Source organism: Aphelocoma coerulescens, chromosome 2 (genome assembly GCF_041296385.1).
Source record: "Aphelocoma coerulescens isolate FSJ_1873_10779 chromosome 2, UR_Acoe_1.0, whole genome shotgun sequence".
Lineage (NCBI taxonomy): Eukaryota > Metazoa > Chordata > Aves > Passeriformes > Corvidae > Aphelocoma > Aphelocoma coerulescens.
Genome location: NC_091015.1, coordinates 1,398,581 through 1,422,199, shown reverse-complemented (window position 1 = coordinate 1,422,199; position 23,619 = coordinate 1,398,581). Strand labels below are relative to the sequence as shown.

Below are 23,619 nucleotides of genomic sequence, written 5' to 3'. Positions count from 1 at the left end.
ACCCTCCTTGGAATTCACTCCTCCTGCAGCCCTTCCCTTCTGGTTTAGTCATTCCAGAACAAAATGGCTCCAGAATCCACACGAGGCCCAAATTCGTGATGAATTTTATTTCACATGAGAGCAGGGCCCTTCTACATCCAGGTTGGAAGGGCTTGGAGCATCTTGGGATAGTGGAAGGTATTGCTTCCCATGGCAGGAGACAGAATGGGATGATCCTTAAAGTCCCTTCTAACCCAAACCATTTTGGGATTTTCTGATTGGAGGAGATAAATCAAGCTTAAGGGTAAGGATATCAGCAGTGGAACTGCCTCTCCAGAACTCCTGGAAGCACAGATGGGAGCTGACCAGGATTGTGCCCCGTGCTCCTGAAAATCACAAGCCTAAGGAGGTTTCTGAAGCCACCCAGCGTGAGATTTTCCTGAAGGATTTCCAGTGAAACTCGCTCCCATCTTTCTGTCTCCTTAACAAACTGGAGGAGCCCATGGAACCCCTTCCTCATGAACCCAGAGGAATAATTCACCCACATCCATCCAAGTGTTCCCAAAAGGACTTTTTTGAGGTTCCGAGTCCAAGAGACAGGAAAAGACACGGGAGAAAGATTCCATGAGAATCAATAAAGGTTTCTTTTTATTGGAATTCCCTTTTACATACATCTGTGGTTTGCCTTTTCCCGCTCATTACTTTGGTCCATGCAGAAAGCAGAAGTGGAGGAATGTAAACCAAATTCCTGCCTGGAGACACACACCCGGCAATGCCCCTGGAATCACACTTTTGTCCCATAGTTTTTTGGGGTTTTTCCCTCTTCTGGAGGGGAACAAGGTCTTAAATCCCACTTCGGTGGCGGAGAGGGAAAAACACCGCCCTGCTCCTCTCCCTCCTGCTCCGAGTGGAAAAAAGAGCCAATATCCTGGAAAAAGCCCTTTTTCCAAAGCCCAGATCCCATGATTTGTGGTGACCACCAGGGCTGGGTCACCCTGAAGCTGCTGAGATAAAGCAAAGAGGTTTAACAGCAGCTGTGTCTCCTCATGGATCCGGACAGGAAGAGATCGGCAAAGGATTTGGGATATGGGATGGGTTTGCTGCTTGGCTGTGCCTGTCCTTCCTCTCCTCCCCCCACCAGCTCCACCTCATCCAACCTGACCTTCCAAATATCCCACCTTGAACGACAAATGGCTCCTTGTCCAAGACCAGGTTGGACAGGGCTTGGAGAACCTGGGATAGTGGAAGATTCCCTGCCCATGGAACCGGAACTGGATGGTTTTAAAGCTCCTTTCCAACCTAAACCATCCCAGAATTCCCTGACTCCTCCTTTCCTGCAGCTCTCAAGGAAGGATTAATTTAGACAGAGAACGAGGTAAAAGCTTGGCCTGGCAAGAGGAGCTCAGGTCTATATTTAGGGTGGCTCATGTCTCATAAAGCTCTGCCTTAAATCAATGCTGCTTGTCATGGTTTTGTCTCCTCTTCAGGCACCAGAGCCTGCCTGCTTGGGCCACCCTTCAGTTAAGCTGAGCTTAAGCTGCCTTTCTAGTGGATTTTGTATCCCTGTTTCAGAGGATGCCGCTCCGGGCATTTTGGAATCCTGGTGCACACTGATCCCTCCATGCCAAACCTTTAAATTCCAGGTATTTCCAGCCAAGTGTCTCCAACATCTGAAATCCCCACATGAGGAAGATGATACCAAGAGAAAATGGAGAATTTTAGGAGAGGGAGCTGCCCCTCAGACCTTCTCCTACCTCTGGATGTCAGTGGTCCTGCTGGATTCCAGATCTAAAGGATAGGCACACCCTGAAATCCCAGTGCCAAGTAAGGTTTTGGGAACAGGGAATTCATTGGAATCATTCCCCTTTTCTTCTTCAGAATTTATGGGTGAAACTCACTCCATGGAAATCAACAGACACTTCGTGGTGATTTTCCTGGGATCAGGATTTCATCCCAAACTGTGCCCGCACCACTGGTTTTGTGCACCCCGTCATTAGCCCGGAATCATCAACCCTCAGTCCGAGGAAATAATTAAATTCCATTGCTCCAGTCGAAGGCAGAAGTTACTCTGTGGGACCCAGGAGAAACGGGTCAGAATTTCGTGTTCTCAAGCTGAGTTTGTTCTAATTTACCCCTTTTTCCGGTGAAAAAAAGAGGGAAAAGTGGCAATGAGGATGAAAAGGAAGAGGAAGTTGTACTGATTTTGTCACACACCCCCACTTGCTCTCTTTAGACTCACCCAATTAGGAGACTCCCCCTAATTAGGCACTCATTTGCTTCTGTCAGATCTGTGCTGGCCGGGGGTTCTGCCTGGAAAAAAGCTGGATTTATAGGAGTTCCTAATTAATTACTCCTGATTATCTGGGTGAGTTTTCCAGACCTTTTCCTTTCATTCCTGGCCCCTGCCAATCCCTCCGCTGATTTCCAGCCTGGGAAAGTGCCTGGAAATGCCTCCCTGGGGGCAGATTTTGTCATGTGCCACAGGTGCAAAGGCAGCTCAAAGGACAAGTGTTTCCAAAAAGAAACTTGGGATCAGAGAATTGCTGAGATTGGAAAAGCCCAACTGGATCATCGACTCCAACCAGAAAGCACGGACCCAGAGCTGGATGCAGAAACCACTTGAGCAGATGAGAAGGCAAAGCTCAAATGAAACAAGAATATTTCATGATGTATCAGCTCTAATCCCAAACCCCTGGATACGGTGGAAAGAATCCTGGGAACTCTGGAACACTGAGTCCAGACCCTTGAGGAAAATCTGAGTTCATTTGGGGGATAAAATGATGTGCCAAGGTCTGGAAATCCCCCCCCCTGCTCCGTGGGAAAGATTTCAGAGGAACCTGAGTTCGTATTTCTTTCAATGCTCCCCCAGGATCATCTTTCCCCCACTTGACTCCCAGATCCTGGCAAAATGTTGATATTATCGGGAACTTGGTGTGCCCTGGGGCTGCTGGAAACCTGGAAAACGGTGGGAAAACTTGGAGGATCTGAGTTCACATGGAAGGATGGGAAGGAGAAGGAGAAGGAGGAGAAGGAGAAGGAGAAGGAGAAGGAGAAGGAGAAGGAGAAGGAGAAGGAGAAGGAGAAGGAGAAGGAGAAGGAGAAGGAGAAGGAGAAGGAGAAGGAGAAGGAGAAGGAGAAGGAGAAGGAGAAGGAGAAGATCGATGGGGTTGTTTTATGTGGGAATCCTGTGATTTCATTCCAACACCAGGCCTGGTCTGTAACTCCCAGGAAACCATTTCTGGAGCCGGATTTGGAAGCTGGATTTGAAATCCATTCTGCAAACTGGACACGAGTCCTGAGCTGTGCTTTAGCTCTGGAGCTGTTTCGCCTTTTCACTGCTCTGAGTTCCCCCAGTTCCCTTCAGCCGAGCAGCTCCTGCCCCGTGCCAAGGAATATCAAATCCACACCGGAGCTGCTCCCAGCTGTCCTGCCCTGGAGGCCAGCTAGGAACATCTCTAGCCACTCCTCGGAGAGGTTTTATCCAGCACAGAGAACTGGGAGAAGCCAGAATTCCAGACACTGCCCGGAGCCCAGCAGAGCACTCAGCAGGACCCCAGAAAATAAACAAAAATAGCTGAAGATTTCTATTTTATTGTTTGAAATCCTCCTGGAGTGGGGCACAAACACAACGAGTGTTTTCCCTGCTCTCTGTGCCCTTTTCCCATAAATCCACCAAGATTTAGGATTACTTGGGAGTCACGTCCCACCTCTGGATACCTGAACTCTGCCCCAGGTGTGATGGGTACAGTGAGACCCAGGTGATCCATGGAAATCCCGTTCCCATCCCAAAGCTCTGGACTGGTTTGGGAACTGCTGACTGAGATTGGCTTCTAACCATAAGTGCTCCCCTCCGGCCGAATTCACACCCAGATAAAACGGGAAATGAAATGCTGAATTAAGTTATTTAAAGAAGTTTTGGGTGTTGTTTTGGAGGGGCACTTTGGAAAAAAGAATTGAAGTGTGGGAAAAGACTCCCAGGAGGAAATCCCTGCTCCAAACCATCCCAAACCTCCTACAGAGCAAAGAGCAGCCGGTGACGATGTCTGTCAGCACTGAGGGAATAAAAACCAGGATTAGGAGATGTATCCACGTCTGTTAGAAGCCCCGACAGCAAATTAATTTGGGGTTAATCACTGAACGAAGCACATCCACAGGATTTCTGTCTCAGCAAAGTTCGTGTGATGTCTCTGAGCTTTGAATGGCCAAGGAGGACCTGGAAACAACGAGGAGGACACAGAAACACCAAGGAGGACGTGGGAACACCAGGAGGACGTGGAAACACCAAGGAGGACCTGGGAACACCAGGAGGACACAGAAACACCAAGGAGGACCTGGAAACACCAAGGAGGACACAGAAACACCAAGGAGGACCTGGAAACACCAAGGAGGACACAGAAACACCAAGGAGGACGTGGGAACACCAGGAGGACGTGGAAACACCAAGGAGGATGTGGGAGCACCAAGGAGAACCTGGGAACACCAAGGAGGACACAGAAACACCAAGGAGGACTTGCAAACACCAAGGAGGACACAGAAACAGCAAGGAGGACCTGGGAACACCAGGAGGATCTGGAAACACCAAGGAGGACCTTGGAACACCAAGGAGGACCTGGGAATACCAAGGAGGACTTGGAAACACCAAGGAGGACTTGGAAACGCCAAGGAGGACACAGAAACACCAGGGAGGACTTGCAAACACCAAGGAGGACACAGAAACAGCAAGGAGGACCTGGGAACACCAGGAGGATCTGGAAACACCAGGGAGGACCTGGGAACACCAAGGAGGATGTGGGAACACCAGTGAGGACCTGGGAACACCAAGGAGGACACAGAAACACCAAGGAGGACCTGGGAATACCAAGGAGGACACAGAAACACCAAGGAGGACCTGGAAACACCAAGGAGGACACAGAAACACCAAGGAGGACATGGAAACACCAAGGAGGACCTGGGAATACCAAGGAGAACCTTGGAACATCAAGGACGACCTGGGAATACCAAAGAGGACCTGGAAACACAAAGGAGGTCCTGGAAATGCCAAGGAGGACATGGAAACAGCAAGGAGGACCTGGGAACACCAAGGAGGACACAGAGACACCAAGGTGGACGTGTGAAAAGAAGAACCCAAGCTATAAATGAGGTTTCTTAACTTTTGGAAACATCAGAAGCTGAGATTAAAAACCCTTTCAGCCACCGAGTTTGTCAAGACAACCAACAGGAACAAAAGCTTTGGAGATCTTCCCTCTCTGTGGATTTTCATGGTTTAAAGAGTGGAAAATTCTTCCCAGCGCTGTGGATGTTCCGTGACCTCCAGCTGATTGCCCATGAACATAAACAAAGACAATCCCTGGCTGAAAAATCGGATTTTGGGAGATCTTTGGCTCCAAAACACGACAAGAAGGAGCAGAGTTGAGGAATGATGAGGGGTAGGACAAGACATGATCTCATCTGAACCAGGACCAAGGAGAACGGAGGAGGCAGGAAAACATTTGTGTGCACTTCTCCAGGAGAAGCAGGAATGGCAAAACTGCTGCCAGAAGTCATCCCAAAGGAATTAAAGGAAGATTAAACAGCTGTTAAATCCCAAAAAAGAGCGGGATCATGGAGCAAGGACTCACGAGGAGAACTCTGCTGCTGTGGATGGGAATAGAAGAGGAACGATAGAGGAGCTGGCCAGGGGTGAGATTCCCTGGCAAAGCCCAACATCCCCACGGCTCTGGAGAAGAGGACACGGATCCACAAGATTCCAGGGAGATTCCATGTGAGCCAGTCAGCCGGGACACTGCAGAGCACAGCTTGGCTTGGAAGAGTGAGAGGGTCCATAGGACTCCCGAGTATTGCCAGATGTTTTCCAGGATGAGAGGAAAACGGGCACAGACCTGACACAAAGGAGGAGGGAAAACCAGGGGAAAACAGGGAACAGCTCCTTTGGATCTTTGCCTCCTCGGGAAAGCTTTGCCTCCTCGGGAAAGTTTCGTTGCCCGTTTTCCAAGCTGGATGGGGCGTGGAGCAACCTGGGATAGCAGAATGTGTGCCTGCCCATGGAATGGGATGGGCTTTAAGGTCCTTTCCAACCCAACCATTCTGGGATGATTCCATGATACCGACTCCATGCTAACGATTCCGTGCTGTGTCTGCTGCACCCCAGCTCCCATCTGCTCCCTCCGCTCCATGATCCCGTGTTGGATCTGAGCCAGGATGGGCACAAGCCCTGTCATTCCTGTGGGATTTGCAGGGAGCAGTGGATGAATCCTGGACAAACGAATCCTCCCCTCCCCAATTTCTGTTTCCTGTGGCCTTTGGGGCTGTGTTTCCACAGGAAAAGCCCACAGGAGAGGATCTGTCATCCCAGGTGGACTCAGAACTTTGGAGGGGGATGAACTGGCGTTGGGGAATGTCCTCAGCTCCTGGCGATGGAGGAAGGGATGAGGAGCCTGCTCTGAATCCAAAGGCTCTGGCTAAGCTCCAACAGGACCATTCCATTCGTCCTTCCAGGGAAAATCCCAACCAGAATTTGGCGCTGCTTCTCTCTTTCCTGACATCCCAGCTCTGATTCTTCCTCACTAAAATCCTGGAGGGATGACCCTGGGTATCCAACAGATCCCGATCAATACACTCGATCAAGAGTTTGGGATTAGCCCAGGAATGATGGGAACGCCCTCTGACAAACAGATCCCGCTGGGCCTTAGTGGCAGTTTTCCCTCTGTTTTGGCGTCATCATTATCCCAATTTTTGCAGGGATGTTGCTCATGCACAGAAACGTCCAGGAAAGAAATAAATCCATTTCTAATCTGCAATTCAAAGGATTTTAAAAAATATTTCTTCCCCCCGCACAACCCTCGTGATTTTTTTATCTACATTTGACTACAGCTTTGATTTATTTAAATCCTAAATAATCCAGTGTTTGACTCATTTCAGTGAGAGCCACATTTTATGAGGGGGGTTGTGTTTGTTTATAAATAAATTTATGGCTTTTGCTGATTCCTTGAATTTCTGAGGGATTGTCAAGAGTTCTCAATCTTGAGTAATAAACACAAGCAAGTAATGAGTCACTGGTTGGGGTTTTTTGGTATTTTTGCTTTGTTCCAGCAGTGAAATGATAACTCAGAAACATCTTGGAGCCAGAAAATCGGGAGGGGCAGAAGAAGAGAGCAGGAAAACGGATTAATCTTCGGAAATTTGATATTTTGATAACTCTCATTTGGTGGGAAATGGTTTTGATGAGATTTGACTTCTTTTGATGATGCGAAACAAGAGAAGAACATCACAAATAAATATTGGCTGTCAAAGATTTCTGTTCAGGATGAGAGGGAACGGCCTCAGGCTGGGCCAGGGGAGGGTCAGGGTGGACAGCAGCAGGAATTTCTCCATGGAAAGGGGGGTCAGGCCTTGGAACTGCCCAGGGAGATTTGGAGTGCCCATCCCTGGAGGTGTCCCAGGAATTCCTGGATGTGGCACTCTGAGCTCTGGTGGGGATCGGGCAGAGATTGGACTCAGTGATCCTGGAGGGCTTTTCCAACCTCTTCAGGGATTCTGTGACCTGCAGCTACTGGAGAAGAGCTCCAGCTCCTGACAGAGCCTCACAGCCACCACATGCCCCACCAGGTCTGAATCCAAACCTCAGAGATGCCCAAGGGAGGAGATTTTCCCACTGGGCTTTGGTCAGGCCCTGATCTGTTTGGTTAAAGGTGTGGGATATGAAGTCAGGATCCCACCTGCTCCTCCTGACTTCCTTCAGGGAAGTTAATCCTTAATCAGCCCTCAGAAGAGCAGCTGCTTGCTCCTGGCGGAGTCTTCCTCCTCATTAGGGTTGGATTAGTTGTCCAGAGAAACTGTGGACACTCCATCCCTGGATGGCCAGGTTGGATGGAGCTTGGAGCACCCTGGGGTAGTGGGAGGTGTCCCTGCCCATGGCAGGGGGTGGAACGAGGTGACCTTTAAGGTCCCTTCCAACCCAAACCATTCCAGGATTCCATGACCCTGTGGAACAGGACATTCAGAGGGCAGAGTGAGGAACAATTCCCAGTTTTAAGAAAGGGCTGAAGGCGCTTTGCAGGAGCACCCACAGAAAGGGAGGGCTGAGTTATCCACCCTGGGAACTGATTTCAGCCACAAACCCCCCCCCGGGATCTGCCAATTCCATACCCTTGGTGGTTCCCTCTCCACCACCCCCTCTGGAAGAACAGGAATGTCGCACGTTCCGATAGCCACGTTTCCCACCCTAAAATTGCACCGATTCCTGCCTTGCTCCTGGGACTCAGGGAAAGGAGAGGAGAATCCCAGCCTGCACCCATGAACTGTTAACCCTCCCCAACCCAGAGCAGCATTTTGCCAAGGAATGAGAATTCCCAAGGGAAGAAGGGCACGGGACTGGTTGTACCCAACGCGACCTTTCGCCAACGGATCGCGGGGCCTTTCCCAACCCCGTGTGTGTCACCAGGCAGATCCACAGGCAGAGAACAAACCAAACCCAAGCCGCTGACCCCCAGGGTGGCTTGTCCCCTCCCAGGACGATGGCACCGCACCCTCCCTGCACGACTCTTGCTTTCCTGGGGGACGCTCCCGTCCTCGTCGGCTGCCCACGCGCTCCAAGGGATGCAAGGACCACGTGGGGCTTCGCAGCCCTCCTGGCGAGCTCCCAGGATCTCTGGTGTCCAGCAGGCCTGGAGAGCTCTGGCTTTGTTATCACCAGGAAAACGTGGATCACGGAATTCAGGGATGGGATCACCCGCTGGCCACGTTGGTGGCTCACTTTTTTTCCCCAAATAACTTAATCTCTCATTCCACAGAACAGAGAAACTGCATGGAAACCCTTGGAATCCGCTGCGTGGCCTGATGGTCTTTTCCCACTAAATGCTCTCCAGGAACCTTTTCCATCCTTCGGCTGAATTCTTTATCTTCTCCTGCCTTTACATCACTGTCTCTCTCTCCTCTTCCACAAGGACCATGGGTCTGTCTCCATCGTAAAGTCCGGAGCCATTCAGGTATTCCTCGTCTTTGTTGTACTGCTCCGGGCCAGAGGAAGGCATGGAATTCTCCGAAATGGAGCCATTTTTCACATAACCCGGCAAATTCCGGTGGCCGTTGAGGGTCCCTGGAATCAGTCTCGTGTTGAGGTGGAGGGCGAGTGCCCCTCTCGTGGCTACATTTGTGATGCTGGTGTGGGAAACCATTGGTCCATAACTGTAGGTTGTGCTCCCACTCCGGGCTTTCCTTTTAAAGTCAAGTGCTAAAGTCCACCTGCTCCATGACTTCTTTATTTCTGCTTGGACCTGAGGGGAACAAAAGGGGGGGGAAAAAAAAACCATGAGTGGGAGAAGAAAAATTCCAGAAAAATGTGGTATTCCTAGACAGAATGGGTGGGAAACTCTGTGGGGACCTGGAATTTCAGGGTCTTGGTGGGTCCTTTCCAACTCAGGAGATTCTGTGATTCCAAGAAATTGGAAAGAACAATGAATTCACATTAAATCTGCCCTTTCCGGATGAAATATTGGACACTGGGAAGTTTGAGTGGCTGAAAACATCTGGATGGAAAGGTGGGATAGCTCTATCCAAGGGTTAAGGGATAGAGAGCAGCACATCCAGGAGGGAATCGTCTCAACGTCCCATGAAAATCAAGTGTGAGTGGGAAAACCACCTTGAGAGGCACCTGAATCCCTAGAAATTTCCCTAGAATGTGAATTTTAGACTGGGTCTAAAGTAAAGGTTGCTAAAGTTAGGATGAGATCCATTCCCCTTAGATTTTATCCTGGTTTTATGCGCAGAACATAAACAGAGATTTTGCAGTTTTATTTCCCCTTAAAATCCATAAATTTAGGTCATAAATTTCCCTTAAAATTCACAGATTTAGGTCATAAATACCCCTTAAAAATCCATAAATTCCCCTTAAAATCCATAAATTTTACTTTATGCCTGTCCCTGGAAGTTCTTCCCTGGGGTGCAGCCACTTTATTAATTAGCAGCAATAGAGGGAATTAATGGAAACAAAGAAATTAAACTACATTATTCTGGAAGTAGGAATAAAAGTCAAAAGATCCTGGAAAAATCCAGAGTTTTTTGGTTAATCAGCGACTCTATCAATCCGTTTTTCTTAATTTGAAAGGAAGGAGCACTAAGCAGCACTTGTGCTGGGAAACCAAAAATTCCACTTTTTTTCTCCATTTGCTGCTTCCAGTAGCTCATTTATTGGTGCCATATTGACCTGGGGGTTTTCCACCAGGAAAAAAAATGAGGATTTGAATTTTTTATGCAGACTGGGAGATCTTGGACTGCAAAATAAGGTTGTGTGTTGTGGAAAAATGAGGGTGTGCTGATGTGCATCCACCTGGGTGTGGAATTAACCCAAGAAAGGAGGGAATTAAAATGTTCGTGACTCACCTCTCCATTGCAAAAACAGTATATGATGGCAACAAAAAATCCCTGCAAGGAGGAGGAAACAACAAATTAATGGGAATTTGGGGTCTCTTTTCTGCCCAGCACCCCCAGGTTTCTCTGAGATCAGTGACACTGAACCTGCTGTGGAAAATGCGTGTGAGAAATCTGGGATTGTTCAGTGGGGCAGGAGAGGGAAACAGAGAAAATTCCCTGACGGACTCCTGGTGGACAAGGAGCTGTCCCGGAGCCAGCAAAGTGTCCTGGGGGACAAGAGGCCAATGGGATCCTGGGGTGCACTGGGAAGAACATTTTTTGTGGGACACAGTGACCCCTTTTGTGTTGTGCTTTGCAAAGAGAAAACATTTGAGTCTAAATTATTTTCCAATCCCCCGCGAACAAAATCTGGTGTCTTGTAAACCCAGCCCTGCACCCAAAAGCCTTGCACCCAACATTTCCCTCCTCTCCCCACTGAAATTCCCACGGTTTCCCAGAGTTCCAGTACCTGGAAAGAGTTGAACAGCATTTCATAGTGCATTTGAACTTGCCAAAGAATCCCTGACACGTCTGTGTATGGCATAGCCATGAAAACAATATAGTGAACGCCAAACAGAGGCATAAGGACGAGGGTAGATTTCAGCAGCTTCCTGCAGGGAAAACAAAGGGATACAGCAGGAATTAAGGCATGGATGAACCTCCCCGACGTCACCAACCCAGCCAGGTTTGTCACTGGGCACGAGCTGCTCGTGGTTTTCTCTCCTTGTCCCCCTTGGGTATCAGGTGTTTCCACAGGCGCTGTGGAATTCCACCTGGAATTCCAAGCTGTTGCCCCTCCTATGTTGCCCCTCCAGCGTGTGCCAGTCCAACCCTCAACACGTCCCCGTGTGATGCTGGAGGTGACAACGCTGAGATGCACTTTCCAGCCTCAGACCAACTCCAGGGTTGGGTCAGGATCACAGGTGGAAGGTGGAAAGGAATGAAAGGAATGTGTGCTGCAATTCCAGCCCTCAGGTTCCAACAGCCACCAAATCCCCTCATCCCTAAAGGAGGCTTCTCCATCCTCAACCCACAGTGGCTGACCCTGCCTGAGAAGGAGGTTGGAGAATTGACTTCCAGAGGTCACTTCCAACTTCAACCACTCCATTGAGGCAAGACAGGAAAATCCACCCCGGACCAGTGGCTCCAGTGCAATGAGCAGGGCTGGAGGAGAGGGAAGGGAATTAGGAGCGGAATTACTCCCAATGTCCAGGGGAAGAGGACAGGGCAGAGGTGACCACTCTTAGGAAGTGCTTTGGGCTTCAGTATCACTTGGAAAAGCTCCTTTGTTAGGAAGCAACTCCAGCTCAGCACGGGATCTGTGTTGGGAACTCCAAGGAGGCACCACAGCCCGGTGTACTTGGCTGGGCTGGCTGCAGAAGGAATCAGCTTTGCCTGGAAGTGACATTAATTGAGGGATTAAACCTTGTGCCAGGAGTTCCAGCAAGTCCCCGAGTGCAGCAGGGATCGGGAAGGGCAGGAATCACTCCCAGAAAGCCCCGGCACCGCCTCTTGTCCTGCGACTGCAAACCACCAAGGGAGTTTAACGCTTTAAAAGGAGCAGGGCCCATCCAAACCATAATTAATGGCAAAGCTTCAGCCAGGGAGAAGTAAATAAATGGATAAATAAGAGCCCTGACAGCGCAGTGAGGAAAACTGGGAGGTGTTTTCCTGCCAAACCTCCCTCCTGCCTCAGACGTGTGTTTGGAGAGGGAGGTGGGAGCAATGAGCTCATGGTTTACATCCCAAATCATTGCCCTCTCCCCCCTTCCCAGGTGTCTTGTTGGGCAGTCCAGGAGATCCCAAGAAGCCTTGGGAGCTCTCAAGCAGCCGTGGTGTCCCAGCAATCCGATTTTTCCATCCTGTTTTTGAGCAGACTACAAATAACCTGAATTATCAAGGGAGATGAGCTGGCAGAACAAAGGAAAACCAAACAAAGAACGAAATTGGAATCTTTTTTTCCATTCAGCTGAGGCACTGAAACACCAGCTCAAGGGCAGGTTTAACAAATAGGCCAAGCTTTACAAAGCACAGGAGGGAAATAAACATAAGCAAATAAACTGATACAAGTTTTATGGCCTTCAACAGCACAAAGAAGGTTTTATTTTTGCACTTTGGGTTCAAAAACTGGCTGAAGAGCTGGAATTCCTCCCTAACCTCCAGCAGGTTGGATTTGAAAGGCTTAGGAGAGGTTTAAATGCCTCTGATTCATCCTGCATCACCACACTCAGACAGCAACAACCTTCTCACCTTATTTTAGGTGGCTCCAGTGTCACCCTGGGCTTTCTCCATAGCCAAAGGAGTGAACCGAGGACTTTGTCCCACCCCAGAAAAGGGGACAGGGCAGGTGACACTCACCTGTACTGTTGTCTCGAGTCGCACCTCCCTGCATTCGTCTCTCGGAGCTTGGTTGCGAGGACTCTGATAATATTGATAAAGAGAATAAAATTTACCTGCGAGGGAAAGAAAACAAACAACAAAGAAAGGAGAGCTGTTGAAAAATGGTGAGAACGGTGGAGTCGTTCAGCTGATGCTGCCCCCAAGTGAGGCAGGGGCTGCGACTGCAGAGGAAGCTCCTCCTGTGGAAGGGATGAGCATCCCAGGAATGATCGCAGGGCTTTTAACCTTCAGGGAGGATATGGAATGGCTCACAAGGTGCGGACATCTCACATGGAAACACCTGAGCCAGCCAGCCCAGCAGGCACCTGGAGAAGGCCAAAATGAAGTTTTATTTGTCTTCCACAGCCCAGCTGGGACTGAGATCCCCTCAGGATACCAGGAGCACTCATAGGATGTCTTCCCACATTTCCACGTGCAACAGGAAAGAGGAACAAGCCAAATGCACCACGGGGAAGCCACAGAGTGGACCTAACTGGAGATGACAGCTCAAGAATGCAGAAGGGCAACAAAACTGCTGGATTTCTCCCAAATTTCTACCGCCAAGCTTCCTCTGGGAAGTGTTTAGGATGGAGCAGATAAGGACAATCAGGGAATATCATCGACTTCCTGTCAGGGAGACACATCTGTGAACCCAGCTCATGGCCAACTGCTCAAGAGAATTCCAGTGGTGCTTGGCCACCTTGGAAAAGGCTGCCCTGGGAAGAGGTGGGATCCCCATCCCGGGACATGGTGGAGTCCCGTGTGGATGTGGCACTTGGGGACAAGGGTTAGTGGTGACCATGGTGGTGCTGGGGGAATGGTTGGACTCGATGTGGGAGAACTTTTCCAACCTTCATGACTCCATGATTCCAGTCATGTCCTACAGGAACACACTCACACAGGAAAATGTCATGGCAATGCCTCATGGAGAGGAATTCCCATTGGAACCCTCACGGGAGGATTCCCATCTTTTTAGAGCTCTTTGGAGCTTGGTTTCCCTGGATTCCACCTTCTGCTGGCCCAGCCAAACCCATCCATGGGATTATGGCAGGGGCAAGGGAAGAATCATCCTGTAACTGCACTGAGCACATCCATGGTCCCGGAAAATGCTGTTTCCTATGGATTCCTCTGGAGGGTCCAGCGTTTCAAGACACCAAATTACCCCACCACACACAGGCTTGGAATTTTAGGGAGGGACCATGGTGAGCCTCAAGCTGGATAGTCCAGGAGACCTCCTTGGATTCATTTTGGTTGGAGCCAGAGCAGATCCAGGTTCCAGTGTTTCCATGATGGAGATCCCACCACAACCAGTGGAGAGTGGTTCCAATGGTTAATTATCCTCCCTGGTAAAACCAGAAATTCCCTGAGCTGCTGAACCAGCAGGGCTTTGTTTGCCATGGCTTTGCCGCCTGCGGTTGGATTACTTCTCCTTTAACGAGGTGCAGGTTCATTTGGAACTACTCTCCATAATAAACCAGGGAAGGTCCTGTCACACCCTTTCCCTCACTGGGATAGGAGTGAAATTTCCCTCCCATATCCATTTCCCTGTTTTCATGAGGTTTGTGGGAATTTTACATCCCTGCAACCCCATTCCCCGTGTTCCATTTGGTTGAAATTTCCTGGCTGGCAGAGGAATTCTAAGGGAGGAGTGGATAGACCAACAGGCAGGGAAGCACAGAGCCTGGGGGTACTTAATTCCTTGGAAATCAATCTGGAAGGGAAAAACCAAGCAGGTTTTATGTCTCTATAGGAGTTTTTCCAGCTTTAAAGGCTCCAAAGTGGGATCTTGTTCTGCATTTGTAGGCAGAATTAAAGATTCCCCACTTTATCACACCCAGGAGGGAAACTCCTCTGATTTCCCCAAACGTGCTAAATTTGAAAAGAAACCCAGACAAAGGAATCGCACCCGAATTAGCAGAAAGTGGAGGGATTTTAAACAGCTCAGCCTCCAAAATCTCATCCAGAAAATGCAGGACCTGGTCCAGCAACGTGGGAATGGCAGAAGCAGCCAAGCGAACAATATGAACCCACAGAAATTAAACAGACACAACCCACAGAATATTTTTGCATAATAAACAGCTGCATTTGCAAATTGCCAGGGCACAGGCGCAGCCTCCCGGAGAAACCTTATTTTTCCAAGGATGAGCCTCAATTGGGCTCTTTCTCCTCTGCTAATTGGCCTTCAAATGAAATACGACGGGGTTGCTGGAATGCGTTTAATTGAACCATCTGAACTTTCTTCTCCAGCCTCCGCTGTTCCATTCCCAAAGATGTGGTCTCGGTGATGCGTTTCTTCCAAGGAATTGCTGGGGCCAGGTGGAGAATTTCCAGCGAAAGGATGAAATCCAGCCCCCCCAAATCCCAAAAGTCTCACCTAACGGCACAGACGGGCACGTCCACCTCGGAAAAATTCCTGCTCTTTGTGTGTCTGCTGCTCTTCTCACCCACACTGAGCATCTTCCAAGGCCCCCTGATTCGGGAGGCAGAGCCAGATTCCAAACTCTCCGGACTGCGGAGAGATTCCTACCGAATCTACTTATGGATGAGCGGAAAGGGGGATGGGATTTGTGGGAGTGGATGAGCTCTTTTACATGAATTCCATCAGGAGATGGAGAAGCCCAAGTAAATAGAGTTAGGGAGAAAGAGGGGAATTAATGGATCCATTGAAAGCAGGTTTTGCTAATTAGGACAGGATTGAATTGGTGCAGATAATTAAATCTTGTAAGGACCTCTTCAGCTTTGGAGAGCTTCTCCTCTCCTGGGATAATGTCACTTGGAGCCTTTCGTTCCCTCCTGGCTCGGGGTTGGAATAATTCACCCTCAGTGATTGAAGATCCAATCAAAGCTGAGATGGTTTCATTTCCTTCCCGCTTCCGAGGCTTTCCAAGCTTTTATCAGTTCAGAAAGAATGGGATGATCCCAAACCTTGCCTGGGAGAAGCTTTGGTCCAGCTACAGAACCAAAATTCCATCTCTTCCCACTGGGGAGAACATGCTACAAACCCTGGGAGCTTCCAGGATTGTCTGGGTTGGAAATATTGCCTTGAATGTTGGTTTCATTACTGATTTTAGGGTCTTATCCCTAAAAATGTGGGGTTTTTCTCTCCTTGGAGTCACTCAGAAACCCCTTCTGCTGTATTCAGCCACCAGAATTCCAGGCGGGACAAACATAAACCCCTCAAAGTGGATATGTAGGGACTATTATAAGGCAGGATTTGGGTTAACAGGGAGATTAGAGTAGGAAATCCTGGATCAGCTCTTCCCAAGGGCCTCCCACCCCTCACTCACCCCATACTCACCACGATAGCTGCCAGGATGGGCACCTGAATAATCCACTTTAAATTGCCAGCACTCAAGTCCCAACACCTGAGGAGAGATGGACATCCCGTCAGGAAAGCATCAGAAGGGCAACGCTCCAGGGTTTTGTTGGAAAAATCCCCCTGGACAGAGGAATTGCTCCAAAGCCTGGTCTAAGGACTTGGTCTAACCCTGCCTGCACTCCGTGAGACTTTGGAATATCCCTTTCCCTGCTGTTCTACTGCTAAAAATGAGAATATTCCTACGGTTGGGATGGTTCTGCTCTCCGGAGGGTGAAGCTCTTTCCAGCTCTTCCCACACTCATCCAGACTTGTCCCTTCCAGGCAGGAACGGATCCTTTTCCACTTCTTCACTTCCTCACCAGAAAAAATCCCTACATTTAAAGTGATCCAGGTTTCATGAGCACGGGGGAGGCTGAATGGATGTAGGATCACGGAATCCTGGAATGGATCAGGTTGGAAGGGACATTAAAGATGATTTCATCCCAAATCCCTGCCATGGGAGAGAGGTTGCTCCAAGCCCTGTCCAACTGGATTTGGGGTGGGGCAGCCACAGCTGCTCTGGCACCCTGTGCCAGGGCCTCCCCACCCTCACAGGGAAGAATTTTTCCCACTATCCCATCCATCCCTGCCCTCTGGCAGTGGGAAGCCATTCCTTGTGTCCTGTCCCTCCAGTTCCTGATGAATAATCCCTCTCCAGCTTCCCTGTAGGCCTCTTCAATCCTGGCTGTGTCCCTGCTCACGGCAGGGGGTTGGATTAAATGACCTTTCAAGGTCCTTTCCAACCCGACCATTCCATGATTCCCCCTTGGAATAAGCCTGGGGCCAGGTGGTGTCTGACACACGGTGATGGGGACAGTGCTGGGCTTCCACACCCGCTTCCCGGGCTTCCTTCACCCCTGCCCTTGCGGGGACACCCAGCCAAGCCCCATGAAATCTTTCCCTCCATCCACCTTCAGTCCTTATCCCAGTGAGGACTGGAAGTGTCAGCTGGTGACGTGGATATTGGGATGTTGGGATCCAATCCTCCTCTGCCAAGAAGGGACGGGCACTGTTTGCTCCCAGGAGTTTCCAGCAGCCATTGGAAAAGGTGACTCAGTGTTAATTATTCTGCTGGAATTCTCTCCAGCCAGGAGATGGGGATGCCACAGACTTTTCCTTATCCCATCCAGGTAACCCGACATGGCAGCCACAGTTTCCCCAGGCCAGCTCCTCAGGGAAAGCAAGGCTGGAAAACCCTCGGTGCTCCCTGGAAACCTCTGTGAGGATGAGCCGGTGTCACAGATGTGTCACCCTTCAGTAGCTCTGCAGATCCGCCCATCCCACCCTGGAGCTGAAATCCCCTGTGGAAAGCAGTGTCTTCCCAGGGAAAGGCACTTGGGAATGCCTGGGGACCCTCTGCTGGAGGATCCTGGGTGCATGGAAGCTGTTGTGTGGTCAAGCCTGTGAATTTTGGGGGAAAGACCAGGCTGGACAGGGCTTGGAGCAACCTGGGACAGTGGGAGGTGTCCCTGCCCATGGCAGGGGGTGGAACGGGATGGGCTTTAAGGTCTCTTCCAACCCAAACCTTGCTGGGATTGTAAAATCCATGGAGGAGTTACAGCTTCACCATTCCCCCACACCAAACTTCTCCAAGTGTGCTGCAGCTGCTGTGTCCCAAATTCATTCCCGCTCGTTCTGGATTTTAAGGATCCCTGTCTTGTCCCTGCCCAGCTGTGACACCGTCCCTTTATCCCCAGGGATAACAACTGCAGCTATTCCCAGTTGTTGAATCCCGAAAAACAAAAGGAAAAATTATTCTTCCCTTCCATCCACCACCCTCCTCCAAAAGTGAATGACGTCAGAGTAGAATTCCAGCTTTGCCTGGTTCTTTTTCCCTTTGAATTCACCCACAAATCCCACAAAAACTTTGCAGATAAAAGGGAGAGAAGCAAACCCGGGGGACTTACTCTGTGTCGGCCAGAGTGGCTCTGACGCTGGCCCACACTGTGACAAACACAGCAGGGAGTCCTGCAAGAGAACACAGGTGACATGGGGTCAGTGGGGATCCGAGGGCTCTGGCACCAAAATTCCAGGTGGAGTGGGTTGCGGGAAAGCGGAAGGAGCAGTTTTTAATAATCCAGGCATAACCAAGGCTTGGAAAGGCTGAGCTTTCACATCTAAGAACGGAACGATCCAATCTGGAGTGCTCATGACACGGACACTGAGGGGCTGGAGCGTGTCCAGGGAAGGGAACAGAGCTGGGAAGGGGCTGGAGGATTCCTGAGGGAGCTGGGAAAGGGGCTCAGCCTGGAGCAAAGGAGGCTCAGGGGGGACCTTGTGGCTCTGCACAAGTCCCTGACAGGAGGGGGCAGCAGGGGGGGTCGGGCTCTGCTCCCAGGGAACAGGGACAGGAGGAGAGGGAACGGCCTCAGGCTGGGCCAGGGGAGGCTCAGGGTGGGTATTGGGAACATTCCTTCCCCAGAAGGGCTGTCCAGCCCTGGCACAAGGTGCCCAGGGCAGGGGTGGCCTCGGCATTGCTGGGGGGATTTAACAGCCCTGTGGATGTGGCACTTGGGGACATGGGTAAGTGGTGGCCTTGGCAGGGCTGGAGAATGGTTGGAGTTGATGATCTCTGAGGCCTGAGAGTGCTGGAACCTGAGAGACTGAAACAGGGCCTGGCCAACTCATCCCATGGGAAGCAGAGAACTCTGCTCTGGAGCCAGGCTGGGTGAGCTGGGAATGTTCCCCTGGAGAAGGGAAGGACACAGGGAGAGCTCAGAGCCCCTGGCAGGGCCTAAAGGGGCTCCAGGAGAGCTGGAGAGGGACTGGGGACAAGGCCTGGAGGGACAGGACCCAGGGAATGGCTTCCCAGTGCCAGAGGGCAGGGCTGGATGGGAGATTGGGAATTGGGAATTCCCAGCTGGGAGGGTGGGGAGGGGCTGGGCTGGAATTGCCAGAGCAGCTGTGGCTGCCCCTGGATCTCTGGGAGTGTCCAAGGCCCGGCTGGACGCTGGGGCTTGGAGCAGCCTGGGACAGTGGGAGGTGTCCCTGCCCATCCATGGAGTGGGAAGGAGATGATCCTTAAGACTGCTTCCAACCCAAACCATTCCATGATTCCGTGATTCCAGTAGTTTTATGCAGTACACCTTTCCCAGGATACTTCCTTCCTTCCTTCACATCAAGGAAAAGTGGATCAGGAGTCAGGCTCAGGCTGTTTCTCCCAGAAAAATCCCTGGATGGATTGGAAGCTCTGTTAAATGCCAGAGAGCTGCTGCACGAAGCGGAGAAAGGCTAAAATTTAGGATCATGCTTCCAAAATATCCAGCCAAAGGTTCATTCCCAAATAAACCATCCTGATTTCAGCACAGCTACCCCGGGCCATCATCTTTTCCCTGTGAAACGTGGAAAAAAATCTCCCCAATATCCAAATGCAACCTTGTATTTATTTTTTTAGGGTCCAGTTATTTGTACAACCGAGTCCCCTACTGGCTTCCCTTAAAAAGCAGGATCCAATCCACAGTAGCTTCCACAAATTCGGGAAGAATGACCCCTTTCAGGTGGAAAAAAAATTATTAAAAAATAAATAAAGGCGACATTTATCAGCAGGGACTGTGAAGAGGCTGTTCCCAGTCTAAGCTCACTGGGGCTCGGGGATAAGCCCAGGCTTAACTTTCAGCATGCACTTAAGTCTCATTAGGGTGCTTAAAGGTTTTCCTGACCACGGGGTGTGGAGCAGGGGCGGCTGTGTCCCAGTCCCCGGGACAACGGGGCCCTTATCCAGGCCGGGAGCTGGGAATGCCGGGGTAATCTAAGAAAGCATAAATAATTAAACACAGAGCCTCACTCAGGCCCAGCGCTCCTACAAAGCCACATTTGTAAGGAATTCATCCCGCTCCACAATTCCCTGGGCTGCTGGCACTGGGAAGAAAATCCTTGACCTGTAGCACTGGGAACTTGGAGCGAGGGAAGTGAGGGCTCCATCGGGGAAGGTGCTGATTCCTTGTGACAGGCACCGGCTCTTTCCTCCTCCCTGGTATCCACCTACCCATGGAAAGGAGGGCAGGCTCTGGAATATCAGCAAAGGTTGAAATGGATTGAATTTTTCCGTGTTATTCCGATTTATATCCACTGAGGAACTGCCGTGCCGAAAGGCTGGCCATGAAATATTGGATATTCCCGCTATAGTGAAGCCCCAAGTCTGAAGGATGGATTTTTTGGGAGATTTGGACATATTTGACGGGAATTTGTTCCTTTCTCGCCTGTCCTGAGCTCCAGAAGAGACACAATTCCCACTCTTACTAATCCCATGCTGAGTTTGAGCTCCCAAGCAATAATAAAATACCCAGGGGAAAAGAGTTATCCCTAAAAATCCCAGTGTGTACAGGGATGGATGGATGATGGATGTGGGATGGATGTGGGATGGATGGACAGATGGAGGGATGGATGATGAATGGATGGATGGATGGAGGGAAGGATGGATGATGGATGGATGGATGGATGGATGGATGGATGGATGGATGGATGGATGGAGGGATGGATGGATGGATGGATCAATGGATGGATGATGGATGGAGGGATGGATGGATGGATGGATCAATGGATGCATGGATGATGGATGGAGGGATGGATGGATGCATGCATGCATGGATCTCCTCCCCGCTGCCTCCAGCCCAGCCCCGCCATGCCGCGAGCGACCTTTACAGAATCCACATTGTATGCGCTGTGCATTTCCAGCCACACACACAGTGTGTACAATGCAGGTGCTATAAAGTCAGGAATCTCCCCAGCAGCTGGAAAATGGGAAAGAGCCGCTGGCCACCCCTCAGGGGTTTTTCCCGTGTCCATGTCTCCCAGCAGTCGGAAAAATGAGTTTCATGCATGCGGAGTGAGGCAGCAACTGCTGGAAGGGAGTTTAAGAATAAAGACCTTGTGTAGGTGTGGGAATTCTGGTCTCAATTCCCTGGGATTTAAAAGCCGCTCCAAGGAACAATGCCTGTGTTTTATGAGTCCCTGCGCGTCCTGTTTCCCTGATATAAAATGGGAATAATAATTATAATACTTTTAAGGCCTCTGGTCCTGCTTGGTACAAATTTTTCCGGGAAGGATGATTCCTGCTTAGATAAACACGCAGGGCTCCCCATCATGGATTTTTGGAGCACCTCCCACCATCCTTTTTATCTTTTCCAGGTGTCCCTGCAATCCCCAATTTGGTGAAACCCAGGCCAGCCCAGCCGCATGTGTGGGAATTAACGTGGTGTGAAGGAAAAATGCCAATGGAACCAGCTTGGGTTTCCTGGATATTGGTCATGGTTCCTAAACTTCCTTCAGAAAACAGCTGCAGGGAGCTGGGAGTCTCCCGAGGGATTTATTGTTGCCCATAATGTCATTATTTATTTATTTTGGGTGGGTGCTGGCATGGAATGAGTTCCTTTCTGTCAGCAGGGTCTCCCTTGGAAGAATTGAGGGCTTTGATGGAGCTTGTGCCAGTGAGGATGTGGATTGAAAACACCGGACAGAAATCCAAGGAAGCTGACATCAAAGAATTGCTCTTTGTCCTGCTTTTCGCAGAAATAAGGTGCTGTAGGGTGATTTTTCGCTCCCTGTTTCCACCTTGGAGATTTCCAGGCAGGACAAATCCAGCACTGATTATTGCCAGGATATCCCAGTTTTGGGGGCAAACTTGTCTTTTCTGTGAATAGTTACCCATCCCTGACTCCCTGTCACTCACTGCTGCGGTGTGGGCAGCATCCAGTGCCCGCTGCAGGGAACTGGAATTTTTCCACTGTCTCCAGTGGCTCCTGGACTGGTTTGCCCTTTCCAGTGCCCAAAAATTATCCAAACAATCCGCCTGTGCGGGTGCCTGTGTGGACATTATCATCCCAATCCAAACAAAGCGATCCCAACTGCCACCGGAGGGATCCTGTGTTCTCATTCCAGAGGAATTTCCATGGAGCAGCCTCAGGCTCCTGGAAGCCCAGGGATGCTGGCTGTTGTGACAGGTGTGACTCCAGCCCTGTGGTCACTCCGATAAAATGATTATTCCCTGGCTCGGGTGAATTAACCAGAGCAATCCCTGCCTGTCCCGCTGTTTTCCTTTGGTTTTGCTTGTTAAACACATGGCATTATTTTCCAGCTGCTTCCCTCTCTTCCCAAATTCCCTCCAGGGAATTGCTTCTTTAAGTCTGCTCTGGGCAGCTTAATGTCATTTTTTTGAGAGGCGATTTTTACAGAGCTTGAAGGTTTGGAAGAAGATGAGTTTATTTCTCTTTCTTTAATTTAATTTCTTTGGGGTTTGGTTCATTCGCTTTAGCAAAGAGGTGCCATCCAAAGCCCTCTCTGTCCCTCAGCAGCTGAGATAAGAAATGCCAAATCCCCAAAATAGACTCCCAAAATTATCTGGGTTACGAGGGACCTTAAATCCCATCTCATTCCACCTCCTGCCAAGGGGCAGGGACAACTTCCACTATCCCAGGTTGCTCCAAGCCCCATCAAATATCTCTTAATTTATTGATTTTCCCAAAATTTTTCCAGCTGTGCAGGACTAGGCTTTTCCTGAGAGATGGATTCCCACTTTGGGATATTTCTGTATTTACACTTCCCATCTTTATCATCCATCAGCACTAGCAGTTTCTGACCTGTGGAGCAGCTGAACAGGAGGCTTGGAAGGAACATCTTCCTCATATCCCATTTGGGAAGGAGAAAGGCTGGAAAGAGCCCTGTCCTGGAGTACTGAATCCCAGAAATCTGCAGTCCTTCCTAAACTCAGTTCTGTGTTCCCTGCCTTGCTCTGAGCCCCACTGTTAGAGAGAGCCACCAGCTTTTTTCCATAAAAATCGCATTCTGGAATGGGGAATGGGGTGGTGCCCACATGAACCTTGTCCTAAAATGCAGTCAGGATGTGGCCAGGTGGATTTGGAGTCTGGAATCTGGGAGGTGGTGCTGGGCCAGGTAACCACAGCCCCCCCCGGATGGGTTTTCCTGCTGTAATTCCTGTTTAAACCCACACCCCATTATCCTTCCTTACATCCTCAAGGATCGTCGGAAACATTCCCTGTTCTCCTCCCAACCCCCAGACTCCGAGACAACCATGGGCAGTTGTTTTATTGTCCCAGCACCTCGTAACTCCCGGGAAGCCAAAATTAAAGCCAGGAGTGAACAGAAATCCCATTCTCCTCCGAAATGTGCATGCCCGTAACATCTTCTCCTAATGAGCCCCTTCCCTGCGCCCACATCCCGCCCCTTTCTCATTACTCAGGGAAAAGATGCCCAAGTTGAAAGAAAAGGAAAATAAAAAAGCCTTCCCCACAAATTGCAGGTTTCCAGCAGGGTTCCAAGGCTCAGGAGACCTCAAGGATTTTAAGCAGCTGAGGTTTGAGGGAGGAAATCAGAGCTCAGGCTCTCATTGGGAGCAGATGCTCAAAACCTCCCACAGATTTCTGCCCCTCCAGCTCAGCGCTGGTTTCTCAGCAGGAGGTCCTGGGGAGAGATGGGGATAACTCCCTAAAACTGGCTGTCTCGCCCCAAATTTAGCCCTCACTTTTCCTGCCCTGGGAGGG

At 50.1% G+C, this 23,619-nt stretch overlaps 1 protein-coding gene across 2 annotated transcripts in view; it reads right to left on the bottom strand.

Annotated features, from left to right (window-relative positions):
- PTH1R (parathyroid hormone 1 receptor) overlaps positions 1 to 23,619 on the bottom strand; it is a 204,713-nt gene that overhangs the window by 120,281 nt on the left and 60,813 nt on the right. Inside the window, exons 9-14 of one of the 2 annotated variants that reach the window (XM_069006207.1) lie at positions 18,031 to 18,091; positions 16,064 to 16,130; positions 12,745 to 12,839; positions 10,856 to 10,997; positions 10,357 to 10,398; positions 600 to 9,251 (exon numbers count right to left, since the gene is read on the bottom strand). In XM_069006207.1, the coding sequence (XP_068862308.1) occupies positions 8,889 to 9,251; positions 10,357 to 10,398; positions 10,856 to 10,997; positions 12,745 to 12,839; positions 16,064 to 16,130; positions 18,031 to 18,091 (770 nt within the window). In that variant the 3' untranslated portion in view covers positions 600 to 8,888. Of the gene's footprint in view, positions 1 to 599; positions 9,252 to 10,356; positions 10,399 to 10,855; positions 10,998 to 12,744; positions 12,840 to 16,063; positions 16,131 to 18,030; positions 18,092 to 23,619 lie in introns of those variants that run through there. The other variant, XM_069006208.1, reaches the window with a different exon arrangement.